The sequence below is a fragment of the Amphiura filiformis genome, chromosome 6 (genome assembly GCF_039555335.1).
Source record: "Amphiura filiformis chromosome 6, Afil_fr2py, whole genome shotgun sequence".
Lineage (NCBI taxonomy): Eukaryota > Metazoa > Echinodermata > Ophiuroidea > Amphilepidida > Amphiuridae > Amphiura > Amphiura filiformis.
In genome coordinates, this window is record NC_092633.1 from 36,894,561 (window position 1) to 36,912,803 (window position 18,243).

Here is an 18,243-nt window from a genome sequence, read left to right on the forward strand (position 1 = left end):
GATTTCCCAAATCTTTTTTGTCTATCTTGTATAATGATTTCAAAGCTTATCGCCGCAAGATACTGTTGCCTACGGTAAAGTCCCTGTATGTAAATGTTTCGTCTCGTTTTCTTTCACTCACGTGAAAGCTTATATCCATATGAATCCCTACGATGCAATGCCGATATTCTTAGAATGTTCATAGTCTCTCCTGGAAACAACACGTGCTTTGTTCCACAGGTCGTTACCATGGTTATGATATAATTTTCAAATATTTCCATCAAATCCATCAATAAATATTATTCAAAGGAGGATTTCGTGATCCTAGCATCCTCTTTTTATGACATATTTCAGTAGATATCCACGAAAAAGGCTTATTCTCAAAATTTCAGTTGATTCCGATTTTGCGTTTGCGAGTTATGCATGATTATGTGTATTACACTGCTCCATAGACAATGTGTTGTAATTTCGTTCTGGTATACCAGAACGAAATAAAAAATTGAAGATATTTTTGCACAACGAATTAATTTGCAAGAAATTTTTGGTACATAAACATTATGTAGCCAGAGGTTTCCAGTGGTATAAAAATCTCAACTTTTTTGAAAAAAGTGGGGGGGGGGGGGAGATGAGGCTGTGGATCACGAAATGCCCTTTTAAGAGCCAACTTATATCCAAATACTGTTTACTTTAGATTGTATCGTTTTAATCGTATTATTAATGTTCATTTAGTGTATAAAAGTTTAAAGCCATAATGTACGATCTTATAATATGAAATTAGTTTTCAAATCTGATTTTTGGCATATTTGTAATGTTTACATGTCCTAACTTACACCTAATGAAATCAGCCAAATTTATTGTGCTTGTAGGTAAACAGAGCAGTTTTGACATAAATTCACAATTATGACTTTATGTCCGCCGTAGAACTTCATGTTAAACGACCAAAATAGTCTGTATGTGAATTTAGTAAGAGAAGTTATTCATTGGTAGATCACCAGCGCTGTCATCTTCAGCCCCTTATTTCACCATTTTATTATGATGAGCACTCCATTGTAATTTCCTCTTGTGAAGGTGGCTTGGAAATAATTCCTTGAACTGTGTTTTATTTTTGTTTACTCACTTACCATTAATGACAAGGCTTAAGCCACACCAGCAAGTGTCACAGTCCTTGCAACGGCCACCAAGGCAACAGGCCGGGACTAGTGGAAAGCTATGAAGAGTGTCATTGAGGAATAGTTCATTGGTAGAACATCAACACTGTCACCATCGAAGCCTTTATTTTCACCTTATCCAGTATAGTGTGTACTGCAGTCTCTGGACTTGAGACCAGACTTGGCGGGTTCAACCTGTAATTTAGCGCTCAACCGAACCCTTTCACTCCAAGTGCCTTATTGGTGAATCATCTGAGTGATTGAATGTTTTGTTTTGGCGGGATAGCCAGATAATGTAGCTGAGTGCAGTCTTGGCAGCAGTATCCATGATGCTTTCTCTCTTTCCACTTGGGACTCCCAAAGCTGCAAGGCATTGCCTAAGTGAGATGTTATAAAAGCCTCTGCTTCTTGCTTCAATTGGGAAGTAGTGTGTGCACCAACCTCTATTCTCTTACTCAGCTACGAGGTCTTGACACTTGCACTTTTTCCTGGTGTATGCATTAGACAGGTTCTCCTCCATTGGAACAGTGCGTTCGATTGTAACTACTGTTCTGGTCCTTTCAGACTAGATGGTATTGCTGTCTCTGCTATTTCAGGAGGAAACACTATTAATTTGTTTGTGTTCTTCATCCATTAGGACTTCCCAGTGGTTGGCCTTTTGTAAGATGTTTGCACATTCCTTCTTTGGAAGAGGCAAGACTGGGTTCCTGTAGGCTGAACCATCTGTAGCGCAGAATGCAATAGTAGCGATGTTTGCGAGTTTGTATTGTCTGGCATACTATCATTCCTTTGATTAGCCTCACCGATAAAAGGCATCACACCAGTTCGGTCATGACGCTAGTTATATCGCTCACTTTGCAGCGAGAAGTCGCAGCCATTCAGAATATGAAGCAGTGTACAGTTGCTGTGATGGCATAGCTGACGGGATCCTAGATTGGTCTTGCCCCATAATTTCAGGTACGCCGGGGCTCCAGGGATGGCAGTTGGTCATGTATGTATGGCCTTGATATGGAACGTTATCGACAACACCTAAAGCAGCTTCTTTGATGTTGTGTAGTATATGTGTCAACTTGCATGGCGGAGTCCCACTTGAGCCATGTCCCTGCTTAGCGCAGCTACATGGGTATGTTAAAACAAGCATTATCATCTCCATCCACATCTTTAGCAAGATCAGTCAAGCACCTTCTGTGTTCCTATCCTCTGCACATCTCATTTTGATTTAGTTTCAGGTGGCGTTCACTCTGCTTTAGTTTCTTGACGCAATTCCATCTGCCTTGCTTTGCCTTCTTTCAGAGACAGTCTTTGTACAGAGCTGGAGTGCTTCCATCTATAGAGTGTTTGTTGAGATGGTACTTGGTGACTTGCATGAACTTTACAGTTAATTGGTGAGACAATTTAGCTGGTAGCCATATCTGTTCCTACTTCGGTTCAGGGCGCTGTTGGTACTGCACCGGCTTACTTCAGCCCAAGTGTTTGGTACAGATAGCCTCCAAATTCTCGAGGAACGTAATTCGGAAGTTGTAAATGATAAAGCCCCATTGGGTATGACGCATGACTGTAGAATCACATCTTTATGATACCGTTGAGTTGGCTCTTGTCCGTTGTTTTTAGCATATGCCAGTTTGCGTTTCACTATTGATTTTTTATTCGCATTGTCTGATGGCATGGTCTTTCAAGTCGTCAATGATTAACTTTGCCAAGAAATCTCAGTCATCGGCTAAATTGTAGATGCTAGCAATCTCATCTCCGTCAATTGTTAATCCCGATTGTTAATGTAGGATAATAATAATAATATATTATGCTCCATACTGTCAGAGTTGTGTGTCCTTCTCGTCTTTGTGTAGAGTTTGGGATGAACCGCTTCATTGCATGTGACCGGCATTTGATTGGTTTGGCTTTCATGGTGCGTGTCAAACTGAGGAAATCGTTGACTTTGTTGGTTAAGGTTATTAATTATTTTAAACTGTTGTGATTTGGTAGTTCACAGCATCTTACGAATGGTAGTGAGCTTTGGCAAAAACTGCATTGCTCAATTCATAGCGAGCGTGTAGAAGAATTAATATATCACAGATATACTTTTATAGGTGCGGCGGTTCTTGAGTTACGTTGTAAAGAGAGCTGAAACAACAACACTTTTGTAAAACGTACATCTATACTATTAAAGAGGAACTTGCCGATAATCGATACTTTGAAGAGGAACTGATCGATTCATCGGTATCATGTCAGAGATTATAGATGACAAATAAATTAATAAATAGATAAATAAATAAGTTCTAACATTTCCAGATGAATGGTAATTGCATAGATAAATAGACAAATAAATTAATAAATAGATAAATAAATAAGTTCTAACATTTCCAGATGAATGGTAATTGCATAGATAAATAGATAAATTAATAAATACAAATAATTATTTGGATTTATTTGGTGGATCAACCAATGGTGGCCCGTCATTTCGTTGCCATGCTATAGGCCTACGCACATTAATACGCACACACGCATAGCAACCCAGCGAGCGAGGACGCGTCAACCTCAAGACACAAAAATGGCAGTGACGGTACGAAAAATGCGACAGAGTAAATGCTATTACCGTTAGAAGATTTGAAGCAGTTATGTCATCATATTGAGGGGGGTCACCGACCATGGGGTGGGGGGGCTTGATGGCCGCAGTTTTGCGGTCTTCGTGCGAATTTGCGGCAATTTTCCTGTGGAATTTTCTAAATTTTCAGACCGATCGGAGGCACATGCCTGTCCATATCACGCTACACGCAACTGATTTAAAGGTAGGCCTATGTAAATTTGTAATTTGAAAATAAATTTTGAGTTTTGATGGCGTTTGACTATAACTTGAGTAGGCCTAGAGTGGAAGAAAGACAGAGTAGGAGAAAGGGAAAGAAAACCTAACGTAAGAGATATAGATAGAAGAAAAAAGACACAGAGAGGGAAAATGAGAAAGAAGTAAAAAAAAATGATGTGAGCAAAAGTAAATTGAGATAGAAGGACTGAGAACGAAGGAAAATAAGAAAGAAAGAAATGAAAGAAAAGAAAGGTTTAATGACAAGGAGCCCTGGCGAGAAATAAATAAATAAATGGTGGGAAAGGGTAGGAATGAAAGAAAGTGAGGACGGAAGGATGTGTCGAAAAGAGATCAAAGAAAACAAAGAACGAACGAGCGAAAGAAAGAAAGAAAGGGGAAGTGACAATTGGAAAGAAAGAACTTTAAAAAAGGTATGGCCTACCAAAAATACGCAAAATGGATTTGTGTTTTGGTCAAATTCTAATAGGCAAACACGCGTTATTGGGCTGGTAAAAGCGATATACCACTTGCCATAATTACCAGTCGGCATTTCCCCACCCCACCACCTGAAGTTATACGCCTATGTAACTCAACCTTCGTGAAACCCAATGTTGCCATTATAGTATAGGCCTACATGATGAAACAGAAACAAATTTAAAAGAACGAACGAACGAACGAAAGAAAGAAACGGCCACATACATGCGTGCAAAAGTGGAACAAATTCGCACAAAGACCGCAAAAATGGGCACTTTTTAGTATGGCCAAATATGAGGTTAATCAGAAACCCACATGTACTTATGTATACAGGAAAGAAAGAAAGACAGACAGACAGACAGACAGAAAGAAAGAAAGAAATACAACGAAAGAAAGACAGACAGAAAGAAAGAAAGAAAGAAAGACAAAGAAAGAAAGACAGACAGAAAGAAAGAAAGAAAGATAAAGAAAGAAAGACAGAAAGGCAGACAGACAGAAAGAAAGAAAGAAAGACAGACAGAAAGAAAGAAAGAAAGACAACGACAGAAAGACAGACAGAAAGACAGACAGAAAGAAAGAAAGACAGACAGACAGACAGAAAGAAAGAAAGAAGAAAAAAAGAAAGAATGAAAGAAAGCAAGAAAGAGAAAGGGTGAGAGAAACGAAAAGAAAGAATGGGAAAGACAAAAAAAGACAGACAGACAGACAGAAAGAAAGAAAGAGCTAGAGAGAGAGAGAAAGAAAGAAAGGGAACAAGCAAGAAAATAAAAAGGAGAGAAATGGAACGAAATAACGGGGAAGTAGTGGTGTGCGCAAAGGGGGGGCGCAGGCAGGGCACATCCCTCCCCCCGCACTTTTGTTGGTCATTCGGGGGATTCGTGGGAAAAATTTGCCCCTTCACACTAATAATAGAAACTCCATGCGGGAGAACTGAACAACCTCCCCCCCTTTTCAATGTGCTGCGCACGCCACTACGGGAAGGCAAGAAATGGAAAGAGATAGAGAGAGAAACTGAAATAAAAAAAAAGAAAAAGACAAAGAAAAAATAAGTCAAAAGGGTGTTTGGTACACAAATTACGCAAAAGATTATGCTAAAGGAAATCGTTTGCAAAATGGAGGCAACAAATTGTACCACATCACTGACCGAGTATAGGCCTAGGCCCTAATAATTGAGCTGTTAAATCGATACCAATTGTCATGATTACCATTTTCCATCGTTTATGCTAACCGCTCCCGTTTACTAACCGCTCCCGTTTACTCATCTAGCGGGGGCCCGCGCGAAGCGCGGGTACCCGCTAGTAACTAATTAACAACAATTAAATTAAGCAAGTTTGCAAAGTATACGATTTGTAGAATGAACTTTTGCAAAACATCAAGGTGTTAATTTTCAATAATATATTGATCTAGATAATGAAAATCGATTTTAGGTTGCTTCGACCAACAGTACCTCGTCTACCCTTAAACTTCTGGTAATCTTCTGGGCTTTTGGCAATCAGTGTGAGGTCATCTGCGGAGGCTTTAGCAGAGGATTTGGTGGTTACCCTGCTCGTGATGGCTGTGTTTAGCTGTGTTTATCAAGGAAATCAAGACATAAGTTGAAAATAGAATGCAGGATAGTGGGCACCATTGGAACACACCAATACTACAGGGTATCCAGACAATTGGCCAATTCTCTGTCTTTTACACGAATGTAACAGTTCTCTCATCATAAAATTTAAAGATCATTCTTCGGATGTTATATCTGGGACATGGAATGCGAACTGGAACAAGTTGTGTGATACAGTACCATACGCATAGTTTTTATTATTATTTTGTAGATCAAGCCATGGATTTGCATTTCTTTAATAAGCATCTTGGAGCATTTCTTGTCTATTCAGCAGTTGGTCATGGTGTGATTTGTTGATGGGTATTCAAGATGGCGGAAATCAAATAAATTATTTGCTACCAAAAGCTCTAAATTGGCCTAGATTGACAACGGGTGGGGGGATGGGGGGATGGGGTGTTGAAAAAATTCATGAAATGTAGGAATCCGGTACGAACTCCCAAAGACTTGGCCAAAAAAAAAAAAAAAAAAAAGAGTTAGCTCACAATTTTAATATTTTGTGTTATTTTTGTTAATTGGATTTGAAAAAGTAGAAAATGTTTTTTCCAAAAATTAGAACCAGGCCCGTAGGCAGGGGGTGCGGTGGGGCGACGCGAAATTGTGCCAAAAATATCAAAATTTTCAGTGATAAATATTCCCCAAATCATGAACTTGTTTAAAAAATATATCTAAACATCAATTGGAGATGGGATAAAGGTTTACTTTGGGCCAGCTTATTTCTCTTGAAAAGGTCTGCATTTAAATCTGCACCCCGGCCCCATCATTAAACAAAATCTGGGGCAAAATATATGGGGGCGGGTCGTAAATTTTTGGAAAGAAAAATAGTGGGTCATAAAATTGTTGATCACCAAAATGTAGGGAGCCACAAGATGACTTCAAAAAGATTGATTTCAATACAATTTTAGCCCATAGGGGTAAAGTGTATCGGTGGTGGTGGTGGTGGTGGTGGGGGGTGGTCATAACATTTTTGTTGCCGAAATATAGAGGGGATCGCAATTTTATTGACGCCGACGTTTTGTAAATTTGGGTTCCCCAAATGATAGCCCCCTTAATTGAAATATAATACTAGTCTAGTCTGTTGGCTTGATTGTCACAGCATAGGGCCTAGGCCTATAGGAAAAACGAAACACGAATGTAGGGCCTATCAAAAATTTATAGGCCTATTAAAATCATTTGAATTTCATTAAAAACTTGCTACTAGGATTTAACTGTAGGCCTATTTCATTTGGCAAAATAGGATACAATCAAGTAGTAATTTTTGTTTGGCAAAACCATTAAGTTTTTACTTACTAATATTTCGTCCATCTCGTCGGAGGACTTCATCAGATGTGAGCATCTGATCCACTTTCCCGGGAAACTGGCAAGGGTATGGTAGTGCTCCCTTATGTCAATGGAATTTCCGAGCGTGTTCAAAGAATTTTCAAGAAGCATAAAGTCGACACCGCTATGAAACCTCATCAAACCCTCAAACAAAATCCTGGTCCACCCCAAAGACAAAAGAGACAAGCTAAAAACAGGCAATTGTAGGCCTATTTATGAGATTGGTTGCCAAAATTGCGATCTCACTTATGTTGGCGAAACCTCGCGTCTGTTTGGGATAAGACTTGCGGAGCACAAAGCGGAAGTAAAGAAAGCCAACGAGAAAAAGTTTACTCGGTCAGAACGTAGGGCATCCGAGCACGAACAAACAAAGTCAGCCATATCGGATCATGTCGCAAGGGCAAATCATGTAGTCAATTGGGATGACTCCAAGATACTGGGCAAGGAGCATGTCAGAAAGTCAAGAGAAGTACGAGTTGAAGCGATGGAGATCAGAAAGAGGGGGACCAAGACCCGGGACCAAGACCATGAATAGAGAGGAAGGCACTTATTTCCTAAGTCACGTATTTGACCCACTTTTGAAGACTGGAAGTAAGACTACTCAAAACCGGAAGCCAGTTTCCCGGGAAAGTGGATCAGATGCTCACATCTGATGAAGTCCTCCGACGAGATGGACGAAATATTAGTAAGTAAAAACTTACTGGTTTTGCCAAACAAAAATTACTACTTGATTTGATTTACAAACCTGATGAATCTATTCACACAAAATAGGATACTATTTTTTGATCCAAAAGAATTAGTGCTGTATTTTTCTGGAATAGGGAGTCACATAGCCTAACATCATTTTAGTAGTGCAAGAACTCGATAAGGGACTGTTCATAAAGTATAGGTCTACTCTGGTGTGTGTTGGTAAAAACAGTGGGATAAAAACAAATTAGTCCTATAACAGGGGGAAACATTTCGGTGAAAAGTCCGGTGTAATATTTATGACGAGGATGAATCATGTTAAGTAGGCCTATTCAATTTTCAACCCACCAAAGGAGCTCAAAGGAATATGAATATTCCCTATATAAATGTCGATTTCTTAATTTTGCCGTTGATCGCATCTCATAATAATCGTGGCTTTGCCGATAAGTAATGTTAGCCCGGTGTATATCTGCCCTGCGCGTTGAAAGGTCATAATAAGGTCATCTATTACACATAAAATGGCGGATAAGTACCCGTGGTCTTCTCGAAAAGATGGAATTTCACCGGGCTCGATGAAGGTATTGAATCATTGTATAGATAATATTAGAATCACAAGCAATAAACAACTATTTTGTTTATATTTTGCCCCTATATAAATGTATTTAGATGTGCTTAGCACCGTCTAATTCTGCCCTACAATACGCGGTTCTATATTTATCACACACAAGCATGACAAGCAATGCAATGCACTCGTCTCGACATGCATGCACACAGCTCTTCGATTTTTTTAGACCACCCGAGCTAATGGAGCTATTAAAATTAAAATTGCGAATTTATCAAATTAAAATTTCGCATCAAGTTTAAACATGTTTTTAGCTATACAAACTAGACTCGCTGAGTCTCATGGACGCCGTTCCTATGTCCATCAGACTCGTATTTCCCATTTTGGATGTCAATGGGAAATACACACTGAACGATTTGCGCTGGTTAGAAACTTGAAAAAAAATCTTTAAAATTTTATCAATGTGTATAAAAGTGGTACCAACCTTATTGTGCTTGCTAATTTAAGACTCGGTTGAAACAAAATTAAGGATCGAATTCATTTTAGTGTCCAAAAGGCAAAATTATCGTCAAAGTTCTGTCGAAATCGGCACCCTTGCGAAGGGTTCAGAATTCGAATCGAACGAAAATATCCGATCTTTAGATCAAAAACACAAAATTACAACTTTAAACATACTATTGGCAAAAGACATTATTACCAAACAATATAGAATAGAAAATTTGACATCATTTTCTCAAAATATTGAAGAAATTTGCTCACTAGACATTGAAAAAGTACGCAATCCAATTCCCGTTCAAACGCGTGAGAAACTGAAAGTGCATAATCCCGACTAATACAAACATACCTTTTATTTCATCAAACAAGTTTTTAATTTTGTTCCAAAATGAAAATCCATCAAATCATTCATGTCCATAAATTTTGTAATGTCTTTATTGCAATTTTTGACGAACATGAGTGACATGCATGCGTACGAGCTGATGCATGCAAACTCCAAAGCACAAGCGCTTGATTCCACTATTTGATCATCTTTTCATGTGATGGAAGTTATGTTGATTTTGTGCTGTATTTTGTAGGTACAAAAATGGGTATGCCAGGCAAACACATTTGCTAGTCAGCCAAATTCGCCGACAATGTCAATGCATTTTTACATAGAAATTTAAAACAACTGGCCAAAGAAAGAAACCTACATAAATATGTTTTCTATACTTCACTTGACCCAAATATATGATTTTTATGTTGATAAGTCACTCGCACGCGCGCACATGGAATTTTAGAGGGATTTTGATAGTAGTTCCATTAAAAAAGCTGCTATCATCATGAGAAGATCTAGAAACACCCCCGAAATGCCGTTTTGGGGAATTTTGCTAGCTGAATCTTTTTGACATTGTTTGATGAAAACCAATCTTTGACAAGATGTAACTTTGCTACGGAAAGTGCTATGAAAAAAAGGTTTTCAGTTTTGGCTTTGTTTACTCAAGGGCTTTAATTTGATATATAAAATGATGCAGTTTGATGGCAAATTTGAATTCACCTAGCATAGCTATATTTTGCTATGCCTGGTCGAGCACCCTCACAGACCCGAACGTAGTGAGGGTGCTTGGTATATCCGCCATGTTTCAAATACATGGATGGCCAGCATAATGGCCCGCAAATTTAAGCTTTATGAGAAGCCTGTTTTAGTTGCAAAATGAGAACACAGAGTGGCTTATCTTTAACCCACATTCTCAATCTCTCATGCCAGAGGTTTAAATAAAACGATCCTAAAACTAATTATCAAAAGATCGTAAATGTAATTTCTTGAAACGTGCCGGCGAAACGATTTTACAAGTAACAATCCTTGTTCCGACACCGATACCGTTCATTCGGCTTCATTCGGCAAACCACATGATCACTCAGGTGAACTAGGATTGGACGATCGATTGCGTGAAATTTTGTGTTACCGGGCCATGCTTAAGGCCAATGGAACTCGATTATTAGTTTCTGATTGGATGTTTGAAAAAAAAGGACGAGGTCGCTATTTCATTATTCATTATTCGGTTTCTTTTCATTATCCATTATGTCAACAAAATCAATGATTTCATGAACAGCTTTCTCCAAATTTAGGTACCCCACCAGTACCAAAGTATATTGTTGATGAAAGACTATCTCAAAACCAGTATTAATGCTTAGATCATCTTTACAGACATTTTGCAACAGATTGAGAAAAGATTTGAATTTGTTTTCATTAAAATGAAAAGAAATTTGCAATTTTGTAATCACTAGAAATATGATGAGGTAATCCTTAAATTTCCATTATTTGCTACGGTACATATATCCTCTACCCCTACAACTAAGAAAAACTGTTGATTATGATCAGCAGGGGATGTCAGACATTTTGAGAGTTTCAAATTTTGATTATTTGAATTTCAATTTTCAGATAATTGACTTTTTTATGAAAATAATGAAAGTTTTTGTCAAATTGAAAAAGTGATGCGGGCGGTCAATAGGAAACTAACAATCGAGTTCCATTAGCCTAATGGCGATACTCGCGTCTTGGAAATATTTTTCAACCACGTTGCAAAGTGATCGGAAATACACCATCAAGGCGACTCGATCGGTAAGCATCATTTAAACTAAGCAATATTTAGTATTTCTTCTTTTGATTTTTCCGATAAAATTGTAGTTTACAGTTTTGATTAGTTTGATGAGAGTGATTTAAACACCAGTCCACTAGTAGACGTTGTAATTGACAGTTTGACAGTTCCGCCGGAGGATAATGTGAATCCATAAGATGTGGCGATCAATTTCACGATTAAAATCTTTCCTTTGGGGCGATTTCCATTTCTTGCTATCATTTAAAGCCTGAAAGCATCAATACTAAAGTCACTTGTGCAGATATATGTTAACATTTGATTCCATTTCTTGTTTATTTTTCACTGATGGAAACGCCTGTTCTGTTGTATCTTGTATTGGTTGTATTTCCCACATATAGTATTTTGCTTTTCGAGTTTTGGATTATTTTAACTTGTTTTCGAGGCCAAAACCTCCAAGCAAACAGTTTTTTTAACCTTGGTTTTTACCCTATAATTTCCCTCATTTATTGAAACACTGTCGCCCTCCTTCAAATACTACATGTAGATATAGATGTCGTTAAACAAAGACAAGAAGTATAAACACACGCTTCTGCTTGATCATTAATCAACGTGATACATGTAGTAAAGAGTTTTGCCCACCGCTATACATGTACGATCTCACGACATCTACAGTAGTAGTACGGTACATTAAACCTTAACTTCACAAAGTGTTTGGCTTTGGCAACTCGCTGAACTGTTTAACCTTAAATGATGCAAAAGTAAACCTTTCTTGCTGTTGCAAAAGTAATTATTTAGTCCCTATTATAGTGGGTGGTCTTTTAAAAGGAAAAGATTGCCCACAGCTTGGCTCACAGAACAGTACCGGTACCAGGCACATTTCATTCTTAAGTTAATTTTTTTATTTCTTCCGTGGTCTAGCTTGGTACGTGCTGATGATTGGCAATCACATAAAATTAGTGAGGTCTCCTACAATGTATGCGCTGATGACCAATAAATGGGTCACCTGTCTTGTTGTCAAGACTGTCGCACAGTGACTGTTGATCAGCCAATCATCATCATCTGTTTACATTAGTACATGTTCATTGTTCACGCTCGTGTACGTGACTGATATGCACAGTCATCTTCCTTATTAGTGCTGGCCTGATATGTATTTCATGATTATGAGTATTAGCGCACTGCGTACAGACAAGCTGTACTTATTTTTACTCTTGAACCTAGAGTAGATGAGTGTTAGGTTCATTTGTGGAGAATTTCATCGAAAGACAAGTGTAACACCTCTTCTGGATCAGCTGAAATTAGACCAGTTAGCCACTAGAAGAGTGATGTCTCAATGTACAATGTTTTATAAAATCCATCATGGTCTAGTTAACATCAGCTTTCCACCAAACATCAGGCTTCACCCAACCTCTGGAAGATCACACAATTTACGCTACCTTCCAGTCTTGGCTACTCGCAACACCTACAAATACTCTTTCTTTGTGAAGACAATTCCAACTTGGAACAGGCTACCTCATGGAAGCAGTTGCAGCACCATCTGTCAACGCTTTCCAGGCCATAGCTCTGCCAGCAGTGAGGGGCTTGCAGCCTACTGCTACTCACCAAGTCATCTAAATCAGCTCTCCAGTTCTTTTTACTTGCACCGCTTGTTGTTCTGCACTCTGCACATTTCTGCACATTTATGAGCATCATCACCTTACTCCTTGGATAAGCTTCGCTTTGTTAGGAGAACAGCACTTGAAGACTTGAAGACTTGAAGTGTATTTTAGAAGTACAGTCAACAGTACCAGGATGATCCCCTGCTCTTTTCGAATAGCCTGTGACGTTCTTTAACGTGCACACTGCATTAATGTCAGAAATACATGTACATGTAACCAACAATTTGACGCACAATCGGCCAATCAGATTATCAGTCTGTTGCTATAATTGTCAGACGATTAATTCAGCCAATCAGAACACCACTTCTGTCTTTACGCTCTGCACGCTCTCAAAATGTAAACAAGTGCCGTTCTTCTCTGATAAAAACTGTAAATACCGGTATGTTATTTAAAATGACTTAGGTAATAACATGCTATTTTTCTTTGATGCATACTCTTTCAGTCAATATCACAAACAAAGTTGCAGGCCTTCAGCGTTGGCCAGATGAACGTTGGTAAGAAGTTGTCAAAGAGAGCAGAAGAAGAACAAAAGAAAAAGGTTTGTAATTGGTATACAATGAATACAATTATTTGGGATCAATGAAACCTTGTTGTAAATGGGTTAAACCCGTAAAATTATAAGATGATCATGTGTAAAATGAAACTGGCAACCCCCATTTATCTCAAATCAGATCAATTTAAGTAGGTCCCAACCATTTTGTTCTAATTTAAAAAGATACTGAAGGAAAGCAAATTTAGAACAATGTACACTGTAGATGACAAGTGTTTTGTAATTTTGATCAATTACAGCTACAAAAATGTACAATCAAAGAAAAAAATACTGGCAGGCCGATTGATCTCTGTTTACATTTCAGAGATTATTATTAGAGATCACATTTGTACAATGTTTGGCAACTGTAGCATGAGACCTAGACAAACATGTAAGACCTGGACATTTCATCAAATATTTATAAATATAGTTTCAAAAGAGGTTATATTGTAACTATGAGAAATTACAGGATCTGCCATGTGTATATGACGCTAGTGTACGTCAAAATAGTTAAACCTCAAGTACCTCTAGATTGCTTCAAATGCTGTGGTGATCACGCAGCAATGCCCAAACCTTTGTTGTCAGGCTTCCAGATAAGCGGGCGCAAACCAGGAGCTACTTTAAAAAAAAAGTAGCTCCTGGTCATTCAATTTTACCAAGGAACTAGGAGCTACTTTGACACAACCAGGAGCTACTCTTAAAATCCAATATTAAACAGTTTTATTACTTGTTAAGTGTTAACTACACTGTAATATGTTACATGTAGGCCTAAGTACTACTACAACCCCCCCCCTAAATCCCACCCAGAGTCCCTTACTGCTACTTCAGTACTAGACTACAAAAGTACAAACTTGATACAATGATACTGATATCATTTATGGTAATCACTCAGTGTTTTTCCATTCTTTTTTCTTTCTTTTCTTTTTTCTTTCTTTTCCTACTTTCTTTTCTTTTCTTTTTTATTTAATTTTTTTTTCAATCAAATTAGTATAATTACCTAATATTTACGGCCCACCCCTGCTGGCCAATAATAATTTTAAATACTGCCCTCTTTTGTATGGAAGTTGCCAACCATATAAACACAGGGTTGCCAAACCCGCGATTTCGGCGCCCAATTGGGCGATTTTCAACTTCCGTCCCGCGACAAAGAAAGTGCTCCCGCGATTTCGCGACATTTGGGCTACTTTGAAAATCTCACCCGCGAAATGTATTAAATGTTGGGCGATTTGTGACAAAGCCGACTTCAAAACTAATTTTTTGATCATAATTGCCAATTCTTTCAATGGTCATTCAACAAATGAGCACCAAACAACTAATTCAATAAGCAAAAGTTACAAAACACTCTGTGGTCAGTTGTGCTTCCCATGACAATGGCACGCACAGGGAGGGGGCTGGTTAATCGCATCACATGTTGTTGCTAAAGACCACTTGAGCTGGAGGATTATCCTAAGAATATCCCATCTAAATACTCACAAGTGGTTAAAGACGACTTAAGTAGCTTCTTAGTGTCAGCGGGGTGCCAAGTTTAAGTTTCTACTTCAACATAAGTTTTTTTTTCGTTGGCGGTTCTTTTGAAATAAAAATGTGTAAACACCTACCGCACATTTTCTTTTGAAACGGCATGATGATCAAAAGTACTGGCCGTTTTGAATTTGATTAAAAATATTAGCCCTACATGCACATGTTATTACTCAGCTGAAGGCAATTTTTTGTAGGCCTACCCCCCCCCCCACCCCCTATAGGCCTATTGCAATGAATGGCATGTCTATTAATAAATGTGATTGTTTTCCTGGCATTTTTTAAAAATAATTTTAATTTGTTTCAGCATTTCCCAAAATTAAAAAAGATAGTGCAGAACCCGTCAAAAGTCAACATTTTATTTTCCTTGCAGTTTATTTTTTTCTTAATTTTTTGAAAATGTTTGTTAGTTTTCCATTATTTCAATTTGCAGTTTAAACGTTTCTGTTTCAATTTTGTTAGTTATAATTTATTTCAATATTTCCACAAAAAAGGCCTATACAAAAAAAATCAGTTTTTGTTAGTTTTTTTATAATTTATTTCAGCATAAAAAAATAGAAAGAAAGGGGTGTAGAACCCAACGAGCCGTTTTTTAATTTGTCCTTTTGTTTTTAACTTTTTAAATTTTTTGTTAGTTTTTTATAATTTATTTCAGCTTTTCCCAAAAATTCCAAAATAAAGAGGGGTATAGAACCCCCTCAAATCGACTTTAAATTTTTCTTCCGCTTTTTTTTTAAATTTTATTTTATTTGTTCAGTTTTTGTTGTTTTTTTAGAATTTATTTCAGCATTTTCCAAAAATTTCAAAATAAAACGTGGGTGTAGAACCCCCCTAAGTGGACTTTAAAATTTTGGGCGATTTTTTGGCTATTTGGGCGACATTTCACGGCTAATACCCGCGACTTGGGCTAAAAAGTTTTGGCAACCCTGTATAAACAATATGGCAGCCAGAGAGATCTTGCCGAATTTTCTCGATATCACGGCTGTTTTGCTGTCAAAAATATCACTCTGAAAGCAATATTACTGTGCACTATATTAATTATTGAAGTGAATTAAGCCATAACTTGGTAATTCAGGGTTCAGATGGTTCGAAAATGATGTGCATAATGCAAGTTTTGAGCCTGATTTAGAAAACAACATCATGAACATGTAGGAATGTTTGTGGCGTTTTCCACTCACAGTCACACCAGGCGCTCAATACTGAATTTCTTCAGCGCCTGGGGGTTTGTTTTTATAGCTCAACCAGGCGCTATAACATCAGAACCATGGGGTAAAAAGCGCCCGAGCGCCCGCTTATCTGGATGCCTGTTTGTTGTACTCAAGCATTAAGATACCAACTACCAAGCCTTTGCCAATAAATGCCCAAGATACACACTATTTTGGTTCAAATGCTTTACATTCCAAAGAATGTGGCATTAATTCATGAGCAGTCACTAAACAAATTGTATTATTTAGTTCATTACGATTTAGACTGAATACTGTAGCTCATTATGTACCAATTATCATCTTATTATTCCTGATACAGAATCAAGAAAAAGAAACAGCCAAAGTCTTTGAAGAATTTGTAGCTTCATTTGAAGATGTCGGCGCCACACAGAAGACGTTTGTTAGAGGGTCAACTATTAACCCAGAAACAAGAGGTAAATGACATATTCTGGGAGTGATTTAAAATACTTCTAATGTATTGCAAATTGTGGACATATACTCTGATTATTTGATGAATTAATTACAGATGTAATCACCTCTTATCTGGTAAATATACTGATGCATGATTATCTGCTGACAAATTACTGTAAAGCATGATGTTTTCGCGACATAAAAATTTTGCATTTTGGAGACTAAGAGAACCGATGTTTATGCAACATGAAATATTCATGAATTTTTACATTTCCTTAAAATATATTTGTGTGCATGGAAATTCCAATACTCAATTGCACTTGTGAAAGTTCCGTGCACGCAAGCAGTTCATGCTTTACAGTTGCTAATATCAGCAAATTGAGAAATTTTTACCGATTCTGATTGGGATCAAAGTTGGGCAAATTTGCAAAAGAGATTCTTGTAGATTTTTGGAGTCTACCCACCAAGTAATAGGGAATCACACAAAATGTTGGGTTTTTTGCTACATTGGATCTAATTATAATAATTTTTTGATATTTTCCCCATCAGAGGAGAGAACAGACAGAAAATCAGGCTCCTTATATCGACCCTCTAGTAAAATATCCGAGTCTATACAGGCCAAGAGAGCTGAAAGAGAGAGAGCCGAGAGAGAAAGGGAAGCCAGAAGAGAGCGGGAACGCTATGAGAAGCCAGACAGACCGGTAGGTAGTCAGCCCTGAGGATAAATCAAGGTTTGCCAGATAGAGCCATATAAACCAGTTGATACTATAATGGTAGAGGGTTTGCTGTGAGGGCAAGCGCAAGATGGACTAAAATTAGGCTTGGAGAAAAAACGCAATTTTTTGACCAAAAATGCGAGATGGCAACTTCAAAATGCGAGAAAAAAGCGAGATTTATGCCCCAAAATTGGCGAAAATCAGAAAAAGGTAAAAAAATTGAGTGAGGGCAGTATTTCATTGACTCCATACCCCTGAGTGATACCAAAACAAAGCATGGAAATTGCCGACCGGACGAAATTTTGTCCTCATAAATCAGCTTAAAAGGTCAATATACTGCAAGGTTTGAGTAGTAAATAAAGAATATTACTTGTGTTGTTGCTTGAATGTGCCAGAAAATGGACCGCTTTTGTACATTCAGGCTGGAAAATCAGGTCAAACTTAAGCTTTTTTAGTTGCAATGGTTGTCGAATTCTGCAACCTTTCGCCACAGAAATAGATTTTCGTGGTAGAAATGAATATTTTAAAAGCGAGAAAAGCACTAAAAAGCGAGATTCACGGCGAGAAAAGCGAGATTGCATTTTCTCTCTAAGCCTAACTAAAATGCTGAAATCTGCTTTGCATCAATATATCAATGAGAAAGGGACAATCACTTGCAGTATTTAAGCAATGAGTTCTTGATAAACCCAGAAATCGGTGATAGGAAGTGAATTAAATGATACTTTCATATTTACATCGCTGCCCTCAGCATTTCCTGAGTTGGAAGTCTGAATGAATTCTGTTAGGCAATTGAAGGGTGTCGTCAACTTTTAATTTAAATTTTTGTCAGTCAAGGTCTGCGACCCCCTGCACAGGTCTGCACAGCTGATTTTGTGATATATGTGATACCAACTTGAAATGTCAATAAATGTATATCTTATTTCCTTGAATAGTTGCCCCCGGGGTGTTGCATTTTCCAAAAGGGGGGCTTTTATTAGAGATCATTTCTAGAACAATAATTCCCGTTAAAATCTGAAACGCTGAACTATGAACTTAAGGAATGATGATCACTTCCAGGTTAACGACC

At 37.8% G+C, this 18,243-nt stretch overlaps 1 protein-coding gene across 1 annotated transcript in view; it reads left to right on the forward strand.

Moving 5' to 3' along the window:
* Positions 1-8,478: 8,478 nt before the first annotated feature.
* Positions 8,479-18,243, forward strand: part of LOC140155368 (U2 snRNP-associated SURP motif-containing protein-like) — a 54,283-nt gene continuing 44,518 nt past the window's right edge. The window contains 4 exon segments of the mRNA XM_072178186.1: positions 8,479-8,586; positions 13,241-13,336; positions 16,370-16,484; positions 17,011-17,162. Coding sequence (XP_072034287.1) covers positions 8,527-8,586; positions 13,241-13,336; positions 16,370-16,484; positions 17,011-17,162 — 423 coding nt within the window. The 5' untranslated portion in view covers positions 8,479-8,526.